We start from the raw sequence: 19192 nt of genomic DNA on the forward strand, positions 1-19192 counted from the left end.
GACATGTCACTCGTATTGTTTTGAATGGGAGAAAGTGTAACGCTCAATATGGCTGAATAAGTCCCGCCTTCAAAATAAGAGCCAATCGCCGACCTGTAAAGTCATCGCGTCACTGCAGCGGCCGTTAGAAGCACCGGTTTCTATAGAAACAGTCAGACGCGCGCCTCCGAAACGAGGCACAAGAGACGCGCATTTAGGTCTGCGCATGCGCATTAGCTTGATACAGCCTAAATACTGTTTTTTGTCATGATTTGAGCATTTGGAAAAAAAAAAATTATGAGACAGTTGTTGTCAGATTTCATTGGTGATTTCAAATATTAAATTTAATCGAAAGCTTGGCAAACAGCTTTGGAGAATTTGATGTTTCCACATTCAAAGAGATAGGAGCTGCATGATGCCCAGGATGCCCGAGAGGCATTTCAAAGATGGCCGCCGAGTGAAATGACTTGTCTTAAAGGGACTTTGATCTTACTCATGCTGTTCACTTTTCATAATCAAATAGATGAAATTAAAACATAACATAAACATAAATATGAAACTACGTAGTAGCCTACAGTACAGAGAAATTTCACGTCGTGAGCAAGAGCGGATCATGAGTCATGAGTCGGATCAAGCATAATTTATTTTTAGACTTATATTTAATATAAGTTACTTGACATACGTGATTTTTTTTTTTAAGTAACGTAATAGGCCTAGTTACTTTCCCTGGTAATTAGTTACTTTTATAATTAGTAACTCAGTTACTATTTGTGAGAAGTAACTAGTAACTATAACTAATTACTTTTTAAAAGTAACGTGCCCAACACTGTATGCAACACAAAAAAAGCATGAAACAAAAACAGCAGGCTGAATGAGACGCAAATTCACTCTCTGACAGCAGGTGGCACTTATGGAAGAGCAGTGATACAGCGTTTCCTTGGTTACCGCTGTAAAAATGCCACTGCCATCGAAACTTTTCTGAAGACAGTAAGTTCCCATCAGAGATACATTCATATAACTCATCACCCCCAATTCATTATTTATATTTCCTTCCTATATTTGAGCATCGTGAACAGTGAGCTGCTCTTCCCGCTACTGATTTTTCTCCTCCTTGCATCCTTCTTCAGCGTCTCTGGCCTCTTGTTACCAGCCGTTTACAGACTCAGGCATGATGTGGCTATTTACCTTTATCACTGTCCCAGTAGCTCCCGAAAGTAACATAAAAATAAATACAAAAATACAGTTCAAAGACTGGAGAAATGTAATGTTTTTTTTTTTTTTTAATTGCGGCACCTTTAATTTGTCTGACGTTTTTAGCATTTTGACCGCTTTATTTTGTGCACTTTATTTTGAACAATTTCTAAAGATGAAGCTCATTGTTATTGTCTGTAATGGAAGATGAACAGTAATGGAAGTATTTTTCTACTCATAGGCTATTTCCGTTATTTTCGCAAGCTACTGGGACGGGTTGGCGACCGCTGGCTCTAAAATATATAATTTTCTAATTAGTTCACATGAGTTATTTTACAGACTGGCGATCAAAACTTTGACTTCTTTAATGTTTTTGAAAGAGGAAGGCGGAATTTATTTGATTGAAAATACAGTCAAATAGCTGTTTTCTATGTGGATTTATTGTAAAATGTAATTTATTCCTGTAATCAAAGCTGAATTTTCAGCATCATTACTCCAGTCCTCAGTCACGTGATCCTTCAGAAAGTCACATGATTCAAAGTCTTATAGACCATACCAAAGCATTGTTATATATGGACTGATTTAATGGTAGGTATTGAACTTTAGTGATATTAAACTTCCCTGTATGGAAAAGAGATTTTAAATTTTTTCAAAATTATTTGCCATGTGCATCAGGAAAGACAAATAATAACAAAGAAGTATGCCAGTCATTCATTAATGTTAATGATAAGCATTTCAATAATAATAATTGAAAAAATAGCATTTATATTTCTGTATAAATAGCATTTATAATTTTATATTATAAAAAGTGGTGTAAAAAATTGCTCTGTGCATAATGAGCTTGTGGGTTTTATGGGGAGGTGTGTTGCAGACCGGGTGTGATGGGCTGCTTTGTGCCAGAAAGTCCAGGGCCACTTTTTTGCCCCAGTCCGCCCCTGTATTGAAATACTGTAAAACCACTTTGCTATGTTTTGTAATTGTACCGCTTTTTGTTAGTTATTCTCTTTGTAAAACCCATCACCAAACAAGGTTGTATACAAGTACATATTGTCCAGCCCTAAAACTTGTATAGTTTTTGTAAGTGTTTATTTAAAAACATCCAATTATGCAGAATATAAGCTGGTAAATATTTAATTTATGAGTCGTCAACACAATGTATAACAATACAAAATGATTTTACCTCAAAATTCAAAATATTGGCACAAAATGATAACTGTAAATCCACATTTCTCTGCCTGGACTCAGTTGTTTCTGTGAATTGCAGCGATCCATTTGCTTCTCTTTTCTGCAGCTTTCAGCAGGATGTAAAAATATTTTTAGGGACATTTTATTTGTGCAGGTCTTAAAAAGTCCTGATTTTACTCTCTGCAGAACTCCTGGTTTACGCTGCTAGTCAAACCTCTGAAACTAGTATTACTAGTATTACCGTGTGGTTGCTTCAGCTGGCCGGTATCTCCGGTCTCAGTCGATCTCTGGTGACATCATCCTTCATGCTCTCCACGGAGGTTCATATTCCTGCACATCTGCAGACAGACACAGACGTCATAAAACTTTAAAATGCGTCAAAGTTGCCACAGTCTGACAGCATGTGATGAGTTTGACGTACAGAGGGGGCGGGGAAATTACTAGAGAAAGGCATTATTGGAAGTGTTTCACCAGGGTTTTTGCTAGCCATTTCCAAGCAACACAAATCCTCAGGTTTCCTCCTGTATATTCACTCAATCTGACATAAACAACCCTTAAACAAGAACAAAACCATACAGGAGGTGCAAGCTGGGACAGGAAGTGGGCTGTGTGACGTGTGTCACAGCTTAGTTCACAACAGTGATGTTTCCTGTTTTTGTCACACACACGTTTTGTTTTTTATATAATTGACATATATTTGTATGTATGTATGTATGTATTCTTTTTGGAGATTATGAAGAGGATCTTCCGTCCAGAACTCGACTGTGATCTGTGGATTGTGATCAGGTCAGGTCTGTGGAGACTTTTCATCCCTCCGTCATTCAGTGTGTGTGTTTATGTGTGTTTGTGTAACATGTTGAATCTAACCTGTTCAGGGTCTTTGATGGACACGCAGTAGAAGAGAGAGACGAACAGGACGACCACGATCAATGAAGGAACCAGACTGACCAAACTGAATCTGCTTTTGAAGAGAAAAAAATTTTCTTCAAATGTGTCGCTTAAATTATAAATCTTTAAATATAAAACAATAACTTAACATTTGTAATTATTTTGAGTTCACAGTTTAAAAAAAATACTTATATACACTGTTTTTATGTATATTTTATATACACAATAATAATAATTTAAAGTGTTTTTAAAAAATAAATTATTTTAAATACAAATACAAAATATAATTTTATGATAATATTATAGGCTATCATTTTTAATTTGTTTATTTGTTTTTATTTTATTACTGTTTACTTGTATTTTTTGTAAATTTAATTCAGACCATTATACTTTGAGTGAGCAAACATTTATGTTAGATTATTGTAATGGATGTAATAAAAGTAAATAAAATGTAAATAAAATCTGTTCATCATATTAAGCGAACATGTGGACTAAACTGCTCCATTCATATAGATTACTGTTCTGTGTCATGTGCTTTTTGAAGCTTGAAAATAATGATTGCCTAGACTTTCAATGAATGGACAAAAAATGAGGAGATATTAAAATATCTTTATGTCATTATACAGTATATGGCAGTTTTCCCAGTGGTATCTAAAGTGGTATTGAATATCAATATTTGAAATTCCAGTATCGTGACAACACTAATTCATGCTTCATCAATAAGGTGAAAGAAAAAAAAAAAGTAGCTATTTTCTATGTGGATCTCTGATTTGATTCAGCAGTTATTGATAATTAATTAAATATCGCCAAAGTAACTAGTACTCTAGTTTTTGAAAAGAATACTTTGTACTTTTACTTAAGCACTTTACCACCAGTACTTTTACTTGTAATTCAGCAATGTAACAGTACAATGTAACAGTACTCTTTCCACCACTGGGCTCTACATTATTTGGATAATTGGTCAAAAAATTAAGTCTCTTAAATCGGATTCTGAATATTATTTTAATATATTTTCTGTCCAATTTTGGTGTGTTACTTTCAATAAAAGAGGTTATTTTATTGGCTTGTATTTTTTCTAATTCAGATTCAGTCATTTTTGGTTTCAGTTTTTGGTCAAGTGCATTCAGAATTTTCCCAGAATTCTCATTTCGCTGCATTCCTAGTCATTTCTATTATTTTTCCATTAAATTATGGCTTTGTTACTCTTCTGGTACAGATTCTATGAGTTACTTGTCCCCCCCTTGCTCAAATGACAAGCTACACATATGATTGTCAGCAGACAGAAGGAGACAACACAGGTAATATCGCTGACAAGCTTTATTAATACAGGTAGCAGAGAGCAGTGAAGCAAACAGGTGAGTAGATGGAATGCAGATAGTTTGAATGAACTTAACTCAGTAGCAATAGTATCTGTTTCTTTGTAGATATGGATGGCAGGCAGACGGATGATCAGGACTGGAGAAGAGGACTGACAAGGACAGATGACGGCGAGAACCAGGTGAGTGATCAGGTGAGTGAACAGGTGAGTGATCGGGTGAGTGAACAGGTGAGTGATCGGGTGAGTGATCGGGTGAGTGATCAGGTGAGTGATCAGGTGAGTGAACAGGTGAGTGATCAGGTGAGTGATCAGGTGAGTGAACAGGTGAGTGATCAGGTGAATGAACAGGTGAGTGATCAGGTGAATGAACAGGTGAGTGATCAGGTGAGTGATCAGGTGAGTGAACAGGTGAGTGATCAGGTGAGTGATCAGGTGAATGAACAGGTGAGTGATCAGGTGAGTGAACAGGTGAGTGATCAGGTGAGTGATCAGGTGAATGAACAGGTTAGTGATCAGGTGAATGAACAGGTAAGTAATCAGGTGAATGAACAGGTGAGTGATCAGGTGAATGAACAGGTGAGTGATCAGGTGAATGAACAGGTGAGTGATCAGGTGAGTGATCAGGTGAGTGAACAGGTGAGTGATCAGGTGAGTGATCAGGTGAATGAACAGGTGAGTGATCAGGTGAATGAACAGGTTAGTGATCAGGTGAATGAACAGGTAAGTGATCAGGTGAATGAACAGGTGAGTGATCAGGTGAGTGATCAGGTGAATGAACAGGTTAGTGATCAGGTGAATGAACAGGTAAGTGATCAGGTGAATGAACAGGTGAGTGATCAGGTGAATGAACAGGTGAGTGATCAGGTGAATGAACAGGTGAGTGATCAGGTGAGTGATCAGGTGAATGAACAGGTGAGTGATCAGGTGAGTGATCAGGTGAGTGATCAGGTGAGTGAACAGGTGAGTGATCAGGTGAGTGATCAGGTGAATGAACAGGTGAGTGATCAGGTGAATGAACAGGTGAGTGATCAGGTGAGTGATCAGGTGAGTGAACAGGTGAGTGATCAGGTGAGTGATCAGGTGAATGAACAGGTGAGTGATCAGGTGAGTGAACAGGTGAGTGATCAGGTGAATGAACAGGTGAGTGAACAGGTGAGTGATCAGGTGAGTGAACAGGTGAGTGATCAGGTGAGTGATCAGGTGAGTGATCAGGTGAATGAACAGGTGAGTGATCAGGTGAGTGATCAGGTGAATGAACAGGTGAGTGATCAGGTGAGTGATCAGGTGAGTGAACAGGTGAGTGATCAGGTGAATGAACAGGTGAGTGAACAGGTGAGTGATCAGGTGAGTGAACAGGTGAGTGATCAGGTGAGTGATCAGGTGAGTGATCAGGTGAATGAACAGGTGAGTGATCAAGTGAGTGATCAGGTGAGTGAACAGGTGAGTGATCGGGTGAATGAACAGGTGAGTGAACAGGTGAGTGATCAGGTGAGTGAACAGGTGAGTGATCAGGTGAGTGAACAGGTGAGTGAACAGGTGAGTGATCAGGTGAGTGAACAGGTGAGTGATCGGGTGAATGAACAGGTGAGTGAACAGGTGAGTGATCAGGTGAGTGAACAGGTGAGTGAACAGGTGAGTGATCAGGTGAGTGAACAGGTGAGTGATCGGGTGAATGAACAGGTGAGTGATCAGGTGAGTGATCAGGTGAATGAACAGGTGAGTGAACAGGTGAGTGATCAGGTGAGTGAACAGGTGAGTGATCAGGTGAGTGATCAGGTGAGTGAACAGGTGAGTGATCAGGTGAGTGATCGGGTGAATGAACAGGTGAGTGAACAGGTGAGTGATCAGGTGAGTGAACAGGTGAGTGATCAGGTGAGTGATCAGGTATCAATGTTAAGACCAGACACTAAGGTGAGGAAAGTGGCTGTAGATATAGTGAGTGCTGATGAGGGTAATGGCTTGCAGGTGCAGGTGATTGGGGAGTGAGAACAGGTGTGAGCCAGAGAGGATGATGGGAAGTGTAGTGCTGAGGGTGACTGAGCTGGTGACTGTGACAATGATGAACCCCATAATAGGCAAAATTATTGAGAGTTTAGTTTCTAAAAAGCCTATATTTTGATGGGTTCATGCTTTCGGCAGCCAATAATTGACCTCACAGAACTCTTTGTGTTTGGACAAACCATATTTATCCTCATTAGGAGTGTATTTAATGTAATGTTTCCTACCCATTATTGCCTTATTATTTAGCGGTTTATCCTGCACTAAACAAAGAGATTTATGCCAAAATGTCAGAGTTTGACTGAATACACAGTCTTTGATGTTAATAGCCAAGGTATATGTGTCACATGTTTGGTTTATTTGTATGTTTTGTATTTGTACTTGTATTTTACATGTTTAAAGTTTGTTTTCATTAGTCACGTGTCTTCCTTTGTTCAGTTTGTCATAGTAACATGTTGATTTGAGTTTCAGTTCAGGTGTGTCTTGTTAGTTATCTTGTTAAGGTCCTTTGTTTGTCTCTTGAACTTTCTATTCATCAAAGAATCCTGAAAAAATGCATCCTGGTTTCCCCACAAAAATATTAAGCAACACAAGAAAACAGTTATTTTAAATTGTAATAGTATTTATCAATATTACTGTTTTTTGAACCAATAAGGCCATGTTGAGTATATGAGACTTCTTTCAAAAGTATTTGAACCAGTCAGAACAAACATGTGACCCAGCATACTAAGATTTAAGATTTCATGATGTTGGTCATTGAAAACTGTCATGCACACCGTATTCCAGCGACAGAAAGAGAGGATCTTTTAAGCAGCAAAACATTCAGGTACGCTTTTTTGTTGTGGAACCAAGCCTCAGTCACGTTGTTACCAGCACCCACAAAGGCACGAGCAATAACAGCTTCCTCCTACATGCTTCCTGTTGCACCTCATACAAAACACAACTGAAACAGTTGCAGGACAGTAAGCCCTTACTGTTTGAGAAAAGGATTTGATGCAGCGCAGTTTCATGTTTACTGTCTCAGAACATGAATCTTTCCATATGCAAATACTTTCAACTGTGAATAAGAAAAAGAAAGAAAGAATTAAGAAAAAACATATGTATTAATAATATGTTCTCAATGAGGGGCAGTTTAGGATGTTTACCTCATAAGTCCCTTTTTATCTTTCCCCTCACAGCTTCTATTCTCTGCCCTCAAGTCTGTAGATCTGTCAGGTTGTGTGGTGATGATGGTGTCTGTGTATTCATGACATGTTAGTGCAGTTGTGCTCATGGGAAAGCAATAATGAATGCAGCCAGATCTTCAATCCATCGATATAAATATTTATAAGCATATAAAAAATTGGGAATTATTGGAAAAATGTTTACCTTGAAACATATATAACAAACATTATAATCTGTGATTGTTATCAGTCTACTAAAAAAGGTTTCATTTTGTTAATATTTAAAGGGATGTTTCACCCCAAAATTCCATAACTGCATTTCTTTTCTTTTTCTGCAGAACACAAAAGATTGTATTTTGAAGAATGTGTGAACACAAAAGAAGAAGAATGTTGGTAACCGAACATTTTTGGTGACCACTGACAAAAAACATTGAAAAAAAAAAACAATCTTTATGTTCCACAGAAGAAAGAAATTGTTTCTAGCTATTTTTAACTCAAAAGAATTAATTAAAATCTTCATCCATATTGCTATCTTCTCCTTGTTTTTTTCATACGATCATTCTCCACACCACATGCATTTCAGTCTACGTAAATTGACATTCCCACAATTCCCTGCGTGACACTTTTATTTTCATTGAAATAACTCTGTTTCTTCTTAGTTTTTTCTAATCAGTTTTGTACATTAGGGTTTTATGTTACATCTAATGTTGTCAAATCAATGTTTATTGCATTTTCACTTTTAAAATCTCATGTACTTCTTAAGCTAAAATTCCTGTTAACTTTAAGAATTTATTAGCTCATCCTTGTATACAATTATCTTAAACTTGTCCGGTTTCCTTTATCTCCTGACAAACTGTAAGAAAACAATCTGCAGAAAAACAAATAATGTCTTGGCAGAAAACAACCACATTTTCTATTAAATTTATGGACATTTCCTTGAACTCTAAAATAACACAATGCAAAGTGAAATTCAAAACACAGGTAAAACACTCGTTAATTTATTCATTCACGCTGTAGTAGCAGAACAGACGTGACAGAAACAAGCTTCCATAGGAAAGGGCAAAACAATAACAGGCCTACCAAAAACCCCTATTTATATCTATGCAGATTTTTTTTTAAAACAGCGTATTAGCCATTTTTCACATTCATATTTCAGTAGCACGTCCTGTAGATCTAGGCTACACTAAATGAGAAAGTTAAAGTTCACACCAAAGTCTCTTCAGTTGTATTGAGTGCATTGCCGCCCCTCACTGGCTGCTTTATGAAATTACACTTTCGTCTTTATTCCTGCAGTCACATGTTGTGTGAAAAGTCAGTCGTAAAAACGTAGCCTATTTAAATAGTCTATATATATATATATATATATATATATATATTTACTTTTTTAAAACACACACTTTCAAACTCTCACTATTGGTATGCATAACCATAAATAATGAACATTAAAACTCATTTCATAGTGACCACATGTCAAGGTCAAACAGGACTGTAGCCTTCATATAATCTGTTCACTATCAGAAAACATTTTCTTATATTATAGGCTTATTTCCATACAGCTGCATAATATATTTGGGCTTTAATGCTGTGTAATTTCACAGTAGTCAGTGTGTCCAGAAGCATTTAAATCCTCTGATGTTTCACTGCAATAATACACCATTTCCTAATTAATCACATCCAAAAAAATAAAATCTTATCAAAATGTTCATATATTTCTACTGTCACATGGTGTATATGATTAAAACTGTCCATGCCTTGTTCATACATTTAGAAAAAAAAATAAAACATGGATATTTACAACAATGTTGCATATTTATAACTCACCTTTTCCTTTTGTAGATGCAGCAATCATTTACAGTTACAGACATAATTACATGCACAATAATAACCACAGCGAGAACTAGAACTGCTGCTATTCCTGCTATAACAATCCATATATGATCTGATTCACAGTCAGAACATTTTCCATCTGCAGAATGAAGAAAAAAAAAAAATCATTATAAATGTTTTTTAATCAACATTATGAACTGTTGAAATGAGTTGAGGCACTTTAAATGTATTTGTTTGTGGTGAGAAACATTAATCCATTCCAGCATTATCATGTTCTCCTGCTATAAATACTGTGTGTGACTGAATTTATGATATTTACCCCATTTTACTGATACTGGTTTTCTCAGACTGCTGTGAATGACATGACAGTCATAAGATCCTTCATGGTTTCTGTTGATCTTCACACTGATTCTCATCTGAAAGGTTTCATCATTATTTGGTCTGATTCCAGAAGATGTTTGATCCTCAAGGATGTTTCTGTTCAATCTAATGTTCATCTGAACATCTCTGGGGTAGAAACCAGTGGCCAGACACGTCAGAACCAGATTACTGTGATCATCAGCAGATTTCCTCGAAAAGACATGAACATCTGGAGAACCTGGAGAAGAAGGAAGCATAGTAAAATGAACATAAAATTTGACATTAACATTAAAATTAACATAAAGACAGGAAATCATTACACTGATCTTATCATAACTTACTCTTATTAGTGTTATTAAACGCTGAGATCCAGGTCATGCATGTCTTGAGGAAATACTTCATGAACTGGTTTCGTTCTGTTTGACGATCCCATTTCTCTTTAGTTTCTTTGGCTTTGGGGTTTTTATCAATCCACTGCATAGTGTCAGAATTAAAGGATATAAAATCCTCTCCATCAAATCCATATTCATCAAAGACAGTCAGATTCACTGTTCCATCAGGAAGTTTCTCCAGTTCACAGCCAATTATTCTCTGAAGAACATGAAGCTCTACAATCACAGAACAACACTCATGACAAACTGGTAATTATAGTCATTTGAAATAAGTTATTGGTAAATCTTCATGCTTAAATAATGCTAAAATAAATCCTTCATAATCATGCTAAGAATAAATTAAATTAAACTTAAAATCTGCCAGTTAGCTTATTTCACATTCTAGCTTGTGATCATTTTAACAAATGTTTTAATTTGTCAAACTTCTGACTTTGACAAATTACTTTAATCAGAAATTTGAATATGAATATATAAGGTCCAAGATCCCAGGCATGTGAACACCGATCACCATTACGGTGACTTCAAAACAATTAGAGTGTGAATAATTCATTTCTTACAGTGTCGTGGTTAAAAACAGCTTTATCATGTGAATTCACAGTAAAATGAGACCCAGCCTGCACTGATTTAACAGTAAATTTCTGATTACAGTAATTTATTTTAATCCTGTAAATACATAGCAATCTTTACAGTGTACATTAACTTGGAGATTCAGTGTGAAAATATGAATTACAATATAAAAATATATTATTATATAATTAAACTCTAGGTAAATATATGCAATTCAATATAACATGATAATTAATAAAAGAAAAGAGAAGTCGGGTGTACCTCTTTTGATTAATGTGGATAAAATTAAGGTTCAACCCCCTCATATCAAATGTTATTATATTATTAAAGGTGCAGTAGGTGATCTTGGAAATGCTATTGTTAGCCTGCTAGCATTGAAAGCATACAATCTGACATGGGTATCACGTCAGAGGCAGCCCGATCAAGAGTCGCAAATATCAATCTGTCACGTCACAGAAGGGAACAGACAGGCAAGTATCACAAACACAGTCTTTATTTATAAACAGAGGCACGGATCTGGACAGAGGAGAGGAATGGTGAGTAATAGACAGAATGCACACTGAATGGTGACTTAGCTGAATGTAATCTAAATGTCTCTTTGCAGGTGAATAGTAGCTGGGTCAGAAGGATGACGAATGGGACGAGACCAGACGAGGGAGTGCAGGAGAAGTGAGTCTCTATAGGGAGTGCAGGTGATGATGTGCAGGTGCAGGGAATCCATATAACGAGGAGATGAGCTGACTGGGTGCAGGTGTGGATCAGGAGGGATGCTGGGAAATGTGACTGACACAAACTTGTTTTGATTTGAGATACCATATGGTATTAATTTTTATTTGTGCAGGTCTTCAAAAAGATCTTAAAATGACTTAAATGTAAAAGAAAGCATTAAACTCACCAGAACACTGTGAGTCTATGCAGTTTGTCAGAGTCCTGATCTGACGTATGAACCATTTTCTAGAATCAGGTGGATCTTTAGAAGCTTTAGTTCGATCATCTTCAGTCAGAATCCAGACTCTTTCTTCATTACTGTAGTGTTTGATCTGTCTGTCATCAGCAACAACCTCAGCACTGAACTCTGGGAATGTGTCTGCTTTGGTCAGGACTGTAAACTTGTAGTGGAGGAAGTGTCTCTCTGAGGAAGATATAAAACATGGACAACAATGAAAACACACACACACACACACACACACACACACACACAACAGAAGCATGCCATGTATGGTGACCATACACCCTGTTACATGTTATGGATCTTAAAAAGTGCAAGACTGGAATTTCTTAATTGCCTAAGAAACTGATTTTGTTTTCTCACATTGACATGTTCTGGACAGATGTCATAAAATCTATGCACCAGTCTAGAATTTGGGTTGCTTTTTAAGGAAAGAGGTTTAAAAATAAGTTTTGTTTGTTATTTTGGCCCAGCTGCTGAATCAAAAATCCCAAATTAAGTCAATAAATTTATCATTGTTCAAATTCACTGCATTCTTTCATGTTGCACCCTTTCCCCTAGACGTCACAAAGGAGCGCGGAAGTGATGACATATTTTTGTAGTTGCATCAAACCGGTTCCCTCGACTAGGATTTTTCCATAGGCTTTTTGGATAACTGCAGAAAATAAAATAAAGTTTATGATTCTCACACATTTTGTTCATCATGATAATTCTCACAAATGAACACAACCAACAATACACAAACACTATGATCACATGACTGCAACAACACCGACAACTCAGCCAGTGTTTATTTGAAAACATTTTCCCTGAAAGTTTGCATTAGAACAGTTTGCAATGGTACGAACATATACACGAGTCTGTGAAAGAGACTAGTGAGTAAATGAGTTCACAACTCTGATGGCATCCACTGATGTTTAACTTGTAGCAGTAGGTGTAAATGTGGGGGCAGCACAAAAGAAGAAAGGTCCAAAAGTTTCCAAAATACTTACAAAATACTGGTTTTGACACACACAGCCAACAAAACACAAGAGAAAATTCTCAAGATGTAAACGCTAGATGTAAAGAAAGTTCATTGTTCAAGTCCAAGTTCCATTGTTTTTCAATGTAAATGCACTAAAAATGCTGCGCTCAATTTAAAAAAAAGTTTTTAAGTACTTAAAAAAACATCTCTAGACTGTGTTTCTAGACAGCGTCTCGCGTTTCAGTTCTGTGTGATTAACTGATTGACAGATAAACAGCTTCTTCTTATTTCAGTGTAGTTATTTAAGCAGACAGTTTGCCTCACACATTCAGTTTAACAGCATTAACAGCAAGCCAAAGAGGGCAAGGTTTCAACTGAACTAATGTGCATTTATACACTTACATTATGTTCTTGCTCTATGCAATAAATGCAAGTTTTCGCTCGTGTGATCGCGCAACTGACTAAAGCGTCTCGTGAGTGTATAACACGCTGTTACTTTCAGCTAATGCAGTTTTCTGGTGTTATTTTTTTCTTGGTTGGGGCAGTCTATAGCCCTCCATCAAACTTCTCAACACACAGCCCGCCTCATAGGACTGGGACAATAAATCGATGCATCGCGAATCGAGAAATGACTCTGGATCGATTCATTTAACGTATCATACATTTAACAAGGTGTTTTGAAAGAAGCAGCCGATGGTTCTTTTCATGTGGTTAAATGACTCTTTTCCATAGATTCATTCCCTGTTTCCGTTTCCGGTCTCATTCCGTCACTTGTGCTTTCTATTTCTGATTGTTTAGATTGTGCTCATGATTTAGTTAATAAAACTTGTGCACAATACATATGAGCATTTGATTCTGATTCTCTGCTTTCAGCAGAGTCAATTTGACGATTTTTGATCTTGTTACGTGCTCTTAGTAGTACTGTACATTAAGAAAGCTATTTACCCTTATCCTGGAAAGAACATTTCTTAGAATTAATAAATTATCAATACTGAGTGTTCGCTAGACGGACTGATTAATTCATCGTAATATTACTTCAACTACATTAAGATAATCTGATTAATTGATCCAAATATTCATAATAAATTATAACAAGTTATGATTAATTATTAATATTTCCCCTCTGAGCTAATTTGGGCTTAAGCGTAAACTCATGAACGCCAATGCATTGTGTAATATTCTTGATATAAATAAAACCAATGCATTCATTTACAATTAAATGTTTTAATATTTCAAATAATAACCTTTAAAAATCTTTATTAGGTGTGGTGACCCTGCTGTATGTCTGTTGTTGTTCACATCAGTCCGTAATGGTTTCTACTGTATGAAACAGGAGATCAGACATTGAAAAGTGAATTTGGAGAAAATTACAGCCATTCTGTGTCAAATTATTGTCATTATTAAATTATTATTATTCTGTGCATTGATGTAAATAATTATTTTAATAAAAAATGATATTGATAATTAATTATCTTTACTAATATAGGCTATACACACACTCATACATAAACAAAATGTTAAAAAATAATTCTAAAAATTGAATTATTAAAGTGAAAAACAATGAACAATTAGAATGTATCTGTATTCATTGTTTTATTATTGATAAATAAATATTATTCAGAATTGCAAAACAAACTGAGTAAAACAGACTGTCCTCCAGGCACGCTGATGATAATGTGCCTCAGGCGCCAGAATTTTTTTTTTTTTTTTTTTTTTTAATGTTAACTCTTCACTGAGTGCTTAACTTCACTCAAAATTTCACAAATAATAATAATGATTATAATGACTCAGGAAAGGGTTAACTGACCCAAACTCCAATGTGAAAGATTTCACAAATCAGAACAGTGAAGTTAAGGACTCAGTGAAGGGTTAACTGACCGAAAATGTATTGTGAAATATCAAAAATCTCAACTAGTGTGCTTGAGCCTAGTATGACCCGACTAGATGATCATGTTTAAACATATAATCTGATTTATCTAATAGATGGACTGTTATTCATCAGCACAGCCTGTTTTCATTATTACACAAGAAAAAGAGGACAGAGCAGTGAGAAACACTGAAATGTGATAAAATGTGATTGTGAATTTTTTTCACAAATCAGACTCAATCTAAAACAAGTGATTTTGTATTAACACGGTCTGTGTGTTTATTGGAAATAGATGTTAAACATGAAGAACGCCCATTTTTCACATTGCTGACTAGTGGACTTTCCAAGGGGTTTATAGACAAGAGCTTTGCTGTGAAAAATCAGAAATCAAGCAGGTCAAGATGACACTGGTTTCAGTCTTCTAAGTGTCCAACATTTGAAGTTATATGCACTGTAAAATTAACAGTCACTACGAAAAAAAAACACCGATTTCCGACCTGAATTTACAAATCATGCATGACATGCGATCATTTATTTGCATGATTATGACAGCAGGATCAGAAGTAAAACAAATGGATGCTTACCTTGATGAGCATCGCTTAGACAAGAGTGAAACATAAACCAAATCATTACTACATATAAAAAGAATATATCTGTAAACGAGATCGTGTGAAACATGTTTCCGTTTAAATCACAGACTCGAGTCCAGAGATTCTCATTTTGTCACGCGCATGCTCAGAACTGCTGCTAGTTTCGCTTTTGAAGTCACTGAGGTTAAAACCAACGTTGCCAACAGTATTAGCCTATCTATTTTTTTTTCTTTCTTTTTCTTTTTTTTAACTCCCTTAACTCCCTTAAATTTTAATGTTATTTCTTTGTCAGGACAAAGTTTAAAATTGTGTGTTTAAGGCTTTGATTGGTCGGGATGGTTGAGGTGTGTATTGATTTAATTGAGTGAACCTACTCAGTTTCTTAAATGTGTATTAAATATTAATAATATTGATTAGAATTAAGTAATAATTGTGATTCTTGAAACAGATCAGTTTCATTTCTCATTCTCAAATATTTTGATATAAATTTAACAAAAATATTATCTAATTTTAAAAACGAATTTGTTAGTCAAATACTAATTTCTTTTACAGTTTTTTTTTCATCTGCTTACACACAAAATTCTTACTTGTCACACAATTTCTGAAACCTGACACTCAAGCAGCAGAACCACACACCAAATCTGCAAAACCATACACTAATTCTCAGCCTTTGACTCATTTTTCAATTTCATAAAACACTTTTTGCAAAACACAACCCACAATTCTCTATGTAACACACAAAATCTAACAGGAAGTATCTTGATTTCCTTTTTCAAACACAACCAATCAAAATGCCACACTAATTCATCAGTGCCTCACACTAACTCCTCACATGTGCAAACACTCATTGCTTTACTTAACACCAGCCAATCATGGCTTTAGAATAGGCCTATAAATAGGCCAAAGGTCAAGTTATAGGTTTTGAACAACTTTTCTGTTGTCTACTTGCTTCCATATTCATCATTTCTAAACCCTATTGAGGAATTTTTCTCCACATGGTGCTGGAAAGTGCATGATCGTCATCCCTATGTCAACATAACACTTCTCCAGGCAATGGAGGAGGCATGAGGAGACACTGACACTGCCTCCATTCAAGGTTGGATACGCAAGAGAGAATATAGCATGTGACGTGGATGAAGTATTGTGGCCGGACCCAGCCAGGAGGAGAGATGGAGCCTAGATGCACCCAACCATCTCGCCCACCAACACACACACACACACACACACACACACACACACACACACACACACGTTGGGTTCCCATGTTTTATGGGGACTCTCCATAGACCTGTTTTTTTACTGTACAAACTGTATATTCTGTCCCCCTACACTAACCCTACCACTAGACCTACCCATGACAGAAAACATTCTGCTATTTTAGATTTTCAGAAAACATCATTCTGTATGATTTACGTATAAGCTTGTTTCCTCATGTGGACTTACTGTAAAAAATGTCCCCACAATGTCAAAATGCACTGGTATTACTTTACTTGTGGGGACATTTGGTCCCCTACCAGGACACACATACCACAAATGCTTACAGTAAATAATAATAATAATAATTGTTTGGTTTCAATCTTGCTTTCATGCTTACCATGAGTTCTCTCTGCCAACTCTCAATCTTGTACAGAAATGTACATAGCAGCTTTTGAAAGAAGAGCTTTAGGTTTTGAATATCTGTGAGTATATGATATATCCAAAAATAGAATATTATGGCAAATGTGTTTGCGACGTACACTGTAAAAATTATAAGATCAATAAATCATGACAACATATGTTTTTACAACTCAAAGTAAGAATTTAAGACTTTCTATAGATAAAAAATACTCTCCAACTTTTTACATATAGATATTAGTTTATTTATAAAAACAAATGGCAAATGATTTGAAAAAAAAAAAATAACACAATGCTGAAATACATTTATATAAAAAATATTTGACTTAATTGTAAACCTGCTGATCATTATTTTTGCAGTTACAGAACTGCCACACTTCACCTGACACTGACAGTGAATTAAGCAGATCTTCTGTACTGACAAATTACCATACATAACCCATACTGAGAATGACAAACACAGATGAGCCATTACATAATGACCACCCTCAGCCTAGAGCAATGAGTGCACCTGGCAACCGAACAGTATATATACCACCCGAGGACTGGCTTCCGGTCAGTAGAGTGTTCTGTGTCAGAATGGGAAAAGCTGCCGTTTTATCGAAGTTTGATGAAGGACAAATTGTGATGGTGTGGCGTCTCGGAAACGGCGTGCCTTGTGTGTTGTTCACATGCCGCTGTAGTGAGTATGTATCAAAAAATGGGCCCAAGATCATCCAGATTGGACCATGGATGATTGGAAGAAAGTGGCCTGGTCTGACAAATCAAGATTCCTGGTGCATCACGCTGATGGTCGAGCGCAGATACACCAATTACAAACAGAAGCTATGGCACCTGGATTGCACTGTTGGGCGGACACAGTTTTTTTGGGACACTTTAGGCCCTATTATCCCAATAGCACAATTCCTGACAGCTGTCTTGTATCTGAACATCGTTGTGGACCAAGTACACCCATTCATGGTAACTGTGTTCCCGGCCGGTAATGGCCATTACCAACAGGATAATACACCATGCCACACTGCCAGAATCATCAAGGAATGGTTCGAGGAACATGATGGTGAATTTCTGTTAATGCCTTGGCCTCCATATTCACCTTACATGAACCCAATTGAACATTTGTGGTTAGATTTGGAAAAGCAGGTTCACGCTACATCACCACCATCCCGCAATGTACAGAAACTGTTGTAGCCCGCTGTTTTGCAGGCTAAAGGAGGTCCTACAGGTCAATAGGCAGGTGGTCATAATGTAATGGCTCATTGGTGTAATACCTTGCTGGAAATGGAAAGATGGCATTACAGAAAAAAGATGTGCAGTATTGCACAGCACCCATGTTAAAAAAAAAAAAAAAACATTCCATCCATCCTTCTCCAAACACTTGTCTCATGTAGGGATGTGGGATAAGAAATGAAGAGTTCAGAGTGTGTTTTTTGCAGTGAGAGGCACCTTTTTTAATTGTTTTCTATTGGCAGTGAGCACTTTGCATGCTGTTTATGTGCCCCTGGGCACCTCTTTTTTTTGTAAGAGCACCTGAAGTAAAAAAAAAAAACTCTGTGCAGAAAAGCACCCGGCGTCATTCGTGCTTTTCTTCCACTGTCCAATCGAATCAATTGAGAGGCGGGCCTTCTGTTGTGGTGACAGAAGTTTACAGTTGCTTGGAAGGTCCAGAGACTGCAATGATGGAGGAGAAACTTGCAGAAACGCCCTCTGCTGGTCCTTTTTTTTTTTTTTTAAGTGTCTGCTAATGTGACAGTTTACTTAAAGGGTTAGTTCACCCAAAAATGAGAATTCTGTCATTAATTACTCACCCTCATGTCGTTCCACACCCGTAAGACCTTTGTTCATCTTCAGAACACAAATTAAGATATTTTTGATAAAATCCATGACTCGTACATAGACAGCAATATAATCAACACTTTCAGTGCCCAGAAAGCTACTAAAGACGTATTTAAAACAGATCATGTGACTACAGTGGTTCAACCTTAATGTTATGAAGAGACGAGAATACTTTTTGTGCGCCAAAAAAACAAAATAACGACTTTATTCAACAATACCTAGTGATGGGCGATTTCAAAACACTGCTTCATTAAGCTTCAAAGCTTTTGTTTCAAATCAGTGGTTCAGAGCACCAAAGTCACGTGATTTCAGTAAACGAGGCTTCGTTACGTCATAAGTGTTTTGAAACTTCAATAATTTGTGTGACTTTGGCAGTTTGATATGCGCTCTGAACCACTGATTCGAAACAAAAGATTCGAAGCTTCATGAATCTGTGTTTTGAAATCACCCATCACTAGATATTGTTGAATAAAGTCGTTATTTTGTTATTTTTTTGGTGCACAAAAA

At 36.5% G+C, this 19192-nt stretch overlaps 3 protein-coding genes across 3 annotated transcripts in view; 1 reads left to right on the forward strand and 2 right to left on the reverse strand.

Annotated features, from left to right (window-relative positions):
* The window catches only part of LOC127500464 (zinc-alpha-2-glycoprotein-like), a 48428-nt gene extending 45530 nt beyond the window's left edge, over positions 1-2898 (reverse strand). The window contains exons 1-2 of the mRNA XM_051871552.1: positions 2777-2898; positions 2597-2693 (exon numbers count right to left, since the gene is read on the reverse strand). The gene's annotated coding sequence lies outside the window, so the exon portion shown is untranslated. The remainder of the gene's footprint in view (positions 1-2596; positions 2694-2776) is intronic.
* A 94-nt stretch (positions 2899-2992) lies between these two features.
* Positions 2993-6547, forward strand: LOC127501334 (uncharacterized). The gene is made up of 5 exons (XM_051873278.1): positions 2993-3141; positions 3231-4741; positions 4790-5209; positions 5414-5617; positions 5750-6547. Exons 2-5 carry the CDS (start codon positions 4670-4672, stop codon positions 6545-6547), a joined length of 1494 nt encoding a protein of 497 aa, XP_051729238.1. The 5' UTR covers positions 2993-3141; positions 3231-4669.
* Positions 6548-8700: 2153 nt separating this feature from the next.
* LOC127500468 (patr class I histocompatibility antigen, B-2 alpha chain-like) lies at positions 8701-16479 on the reverse strand. Its single transcript, XM_051871567.1, has 5 exons — positions 15233-16479; positions 11764-12000; positions 10251-10517; positions 9869-10147; positions 8701-9688 (listed from the first exon to the last, which is right to left on the reverse strand). The coding sequence occupies exons 1-5, from the start codon at positions 15324-15326 to the stop codon at positions 9540-9542; spliced, it is 1026 nt and encodes a 341-aa protein (XP_051727527.1). The 5' UTR covers positions 15327-16479; the 3' UTR covers positions 8701-9539.
* Positions 16480-19192: the final 2713 nt, after the last annotated feature.

Source organism: Ctenopharyngodon idella, chromosome 19, assembly GCF_019924925.1.
Source record: "Ctenopharyngodon idella isolate HZGC_01 chromosome 19, HZGC01, whole genome shotgun sequence".
Classification (NCBI taxonomy): domain Eukaryota; kingdom Metazoa; phylum Chordata; class Actinopteri; order Cypriniformes; family Xenocyprididae; genus Ctenopharyngodon; species Ctenopharyngodon idella.

What these genes read in the sequence shown, in the direction of transcription:
- LOC127501334 (XM_051873278.1), top strand. Translation starts at nt 4,670, where the DNA reads ATGGATGGCAGGCAGACGGATGATCAGGACTGGAGAAGAGGACTGACA. An exon ending in CAGATGACGGCGAGAACCAG is followed by an intron (nt 4,742 to 4,789) that starts GTGAGTGATCAG and finishes GTGAGTGAACAG; the next exon opens with GTGAGTGATCGGGTGAGTGA. An exon ending in GTGAACAGGTGAGTGATCAG is followed by an intron (nt 5,210 to 5,413) that starts GTGAGTGATCAG and finishes GTGAATGAACAG; the next exon opens with GTGAGTGATCAGGTGAATGA.
- LOC127500468 (XM_051871567.1), bottom strand. Translation starts at nt 15,326, where the DNA reads ATGTTTCACACGATCTCGTTTACAGATATATTCTTTTTATATGTAGTA. An exon ending in CATAGACTCACAGTGTTCTG is followed by an intron (nt 10,518 to 11,763) that starts GTGAGTTTAATG and finishes CTGTGATTGTAG; the next exon opens with AGCTTCATGTTCTTCAGAGA. An exon ending in ACCAGTATCAGTAAAATGGG is followed by an intron (nt 9,689 to 9,868) that starts GTAAATATCATA and finishes TTCATTCTGCAG; the next exon opens with ATGGAAAATGTTCTGACTGT.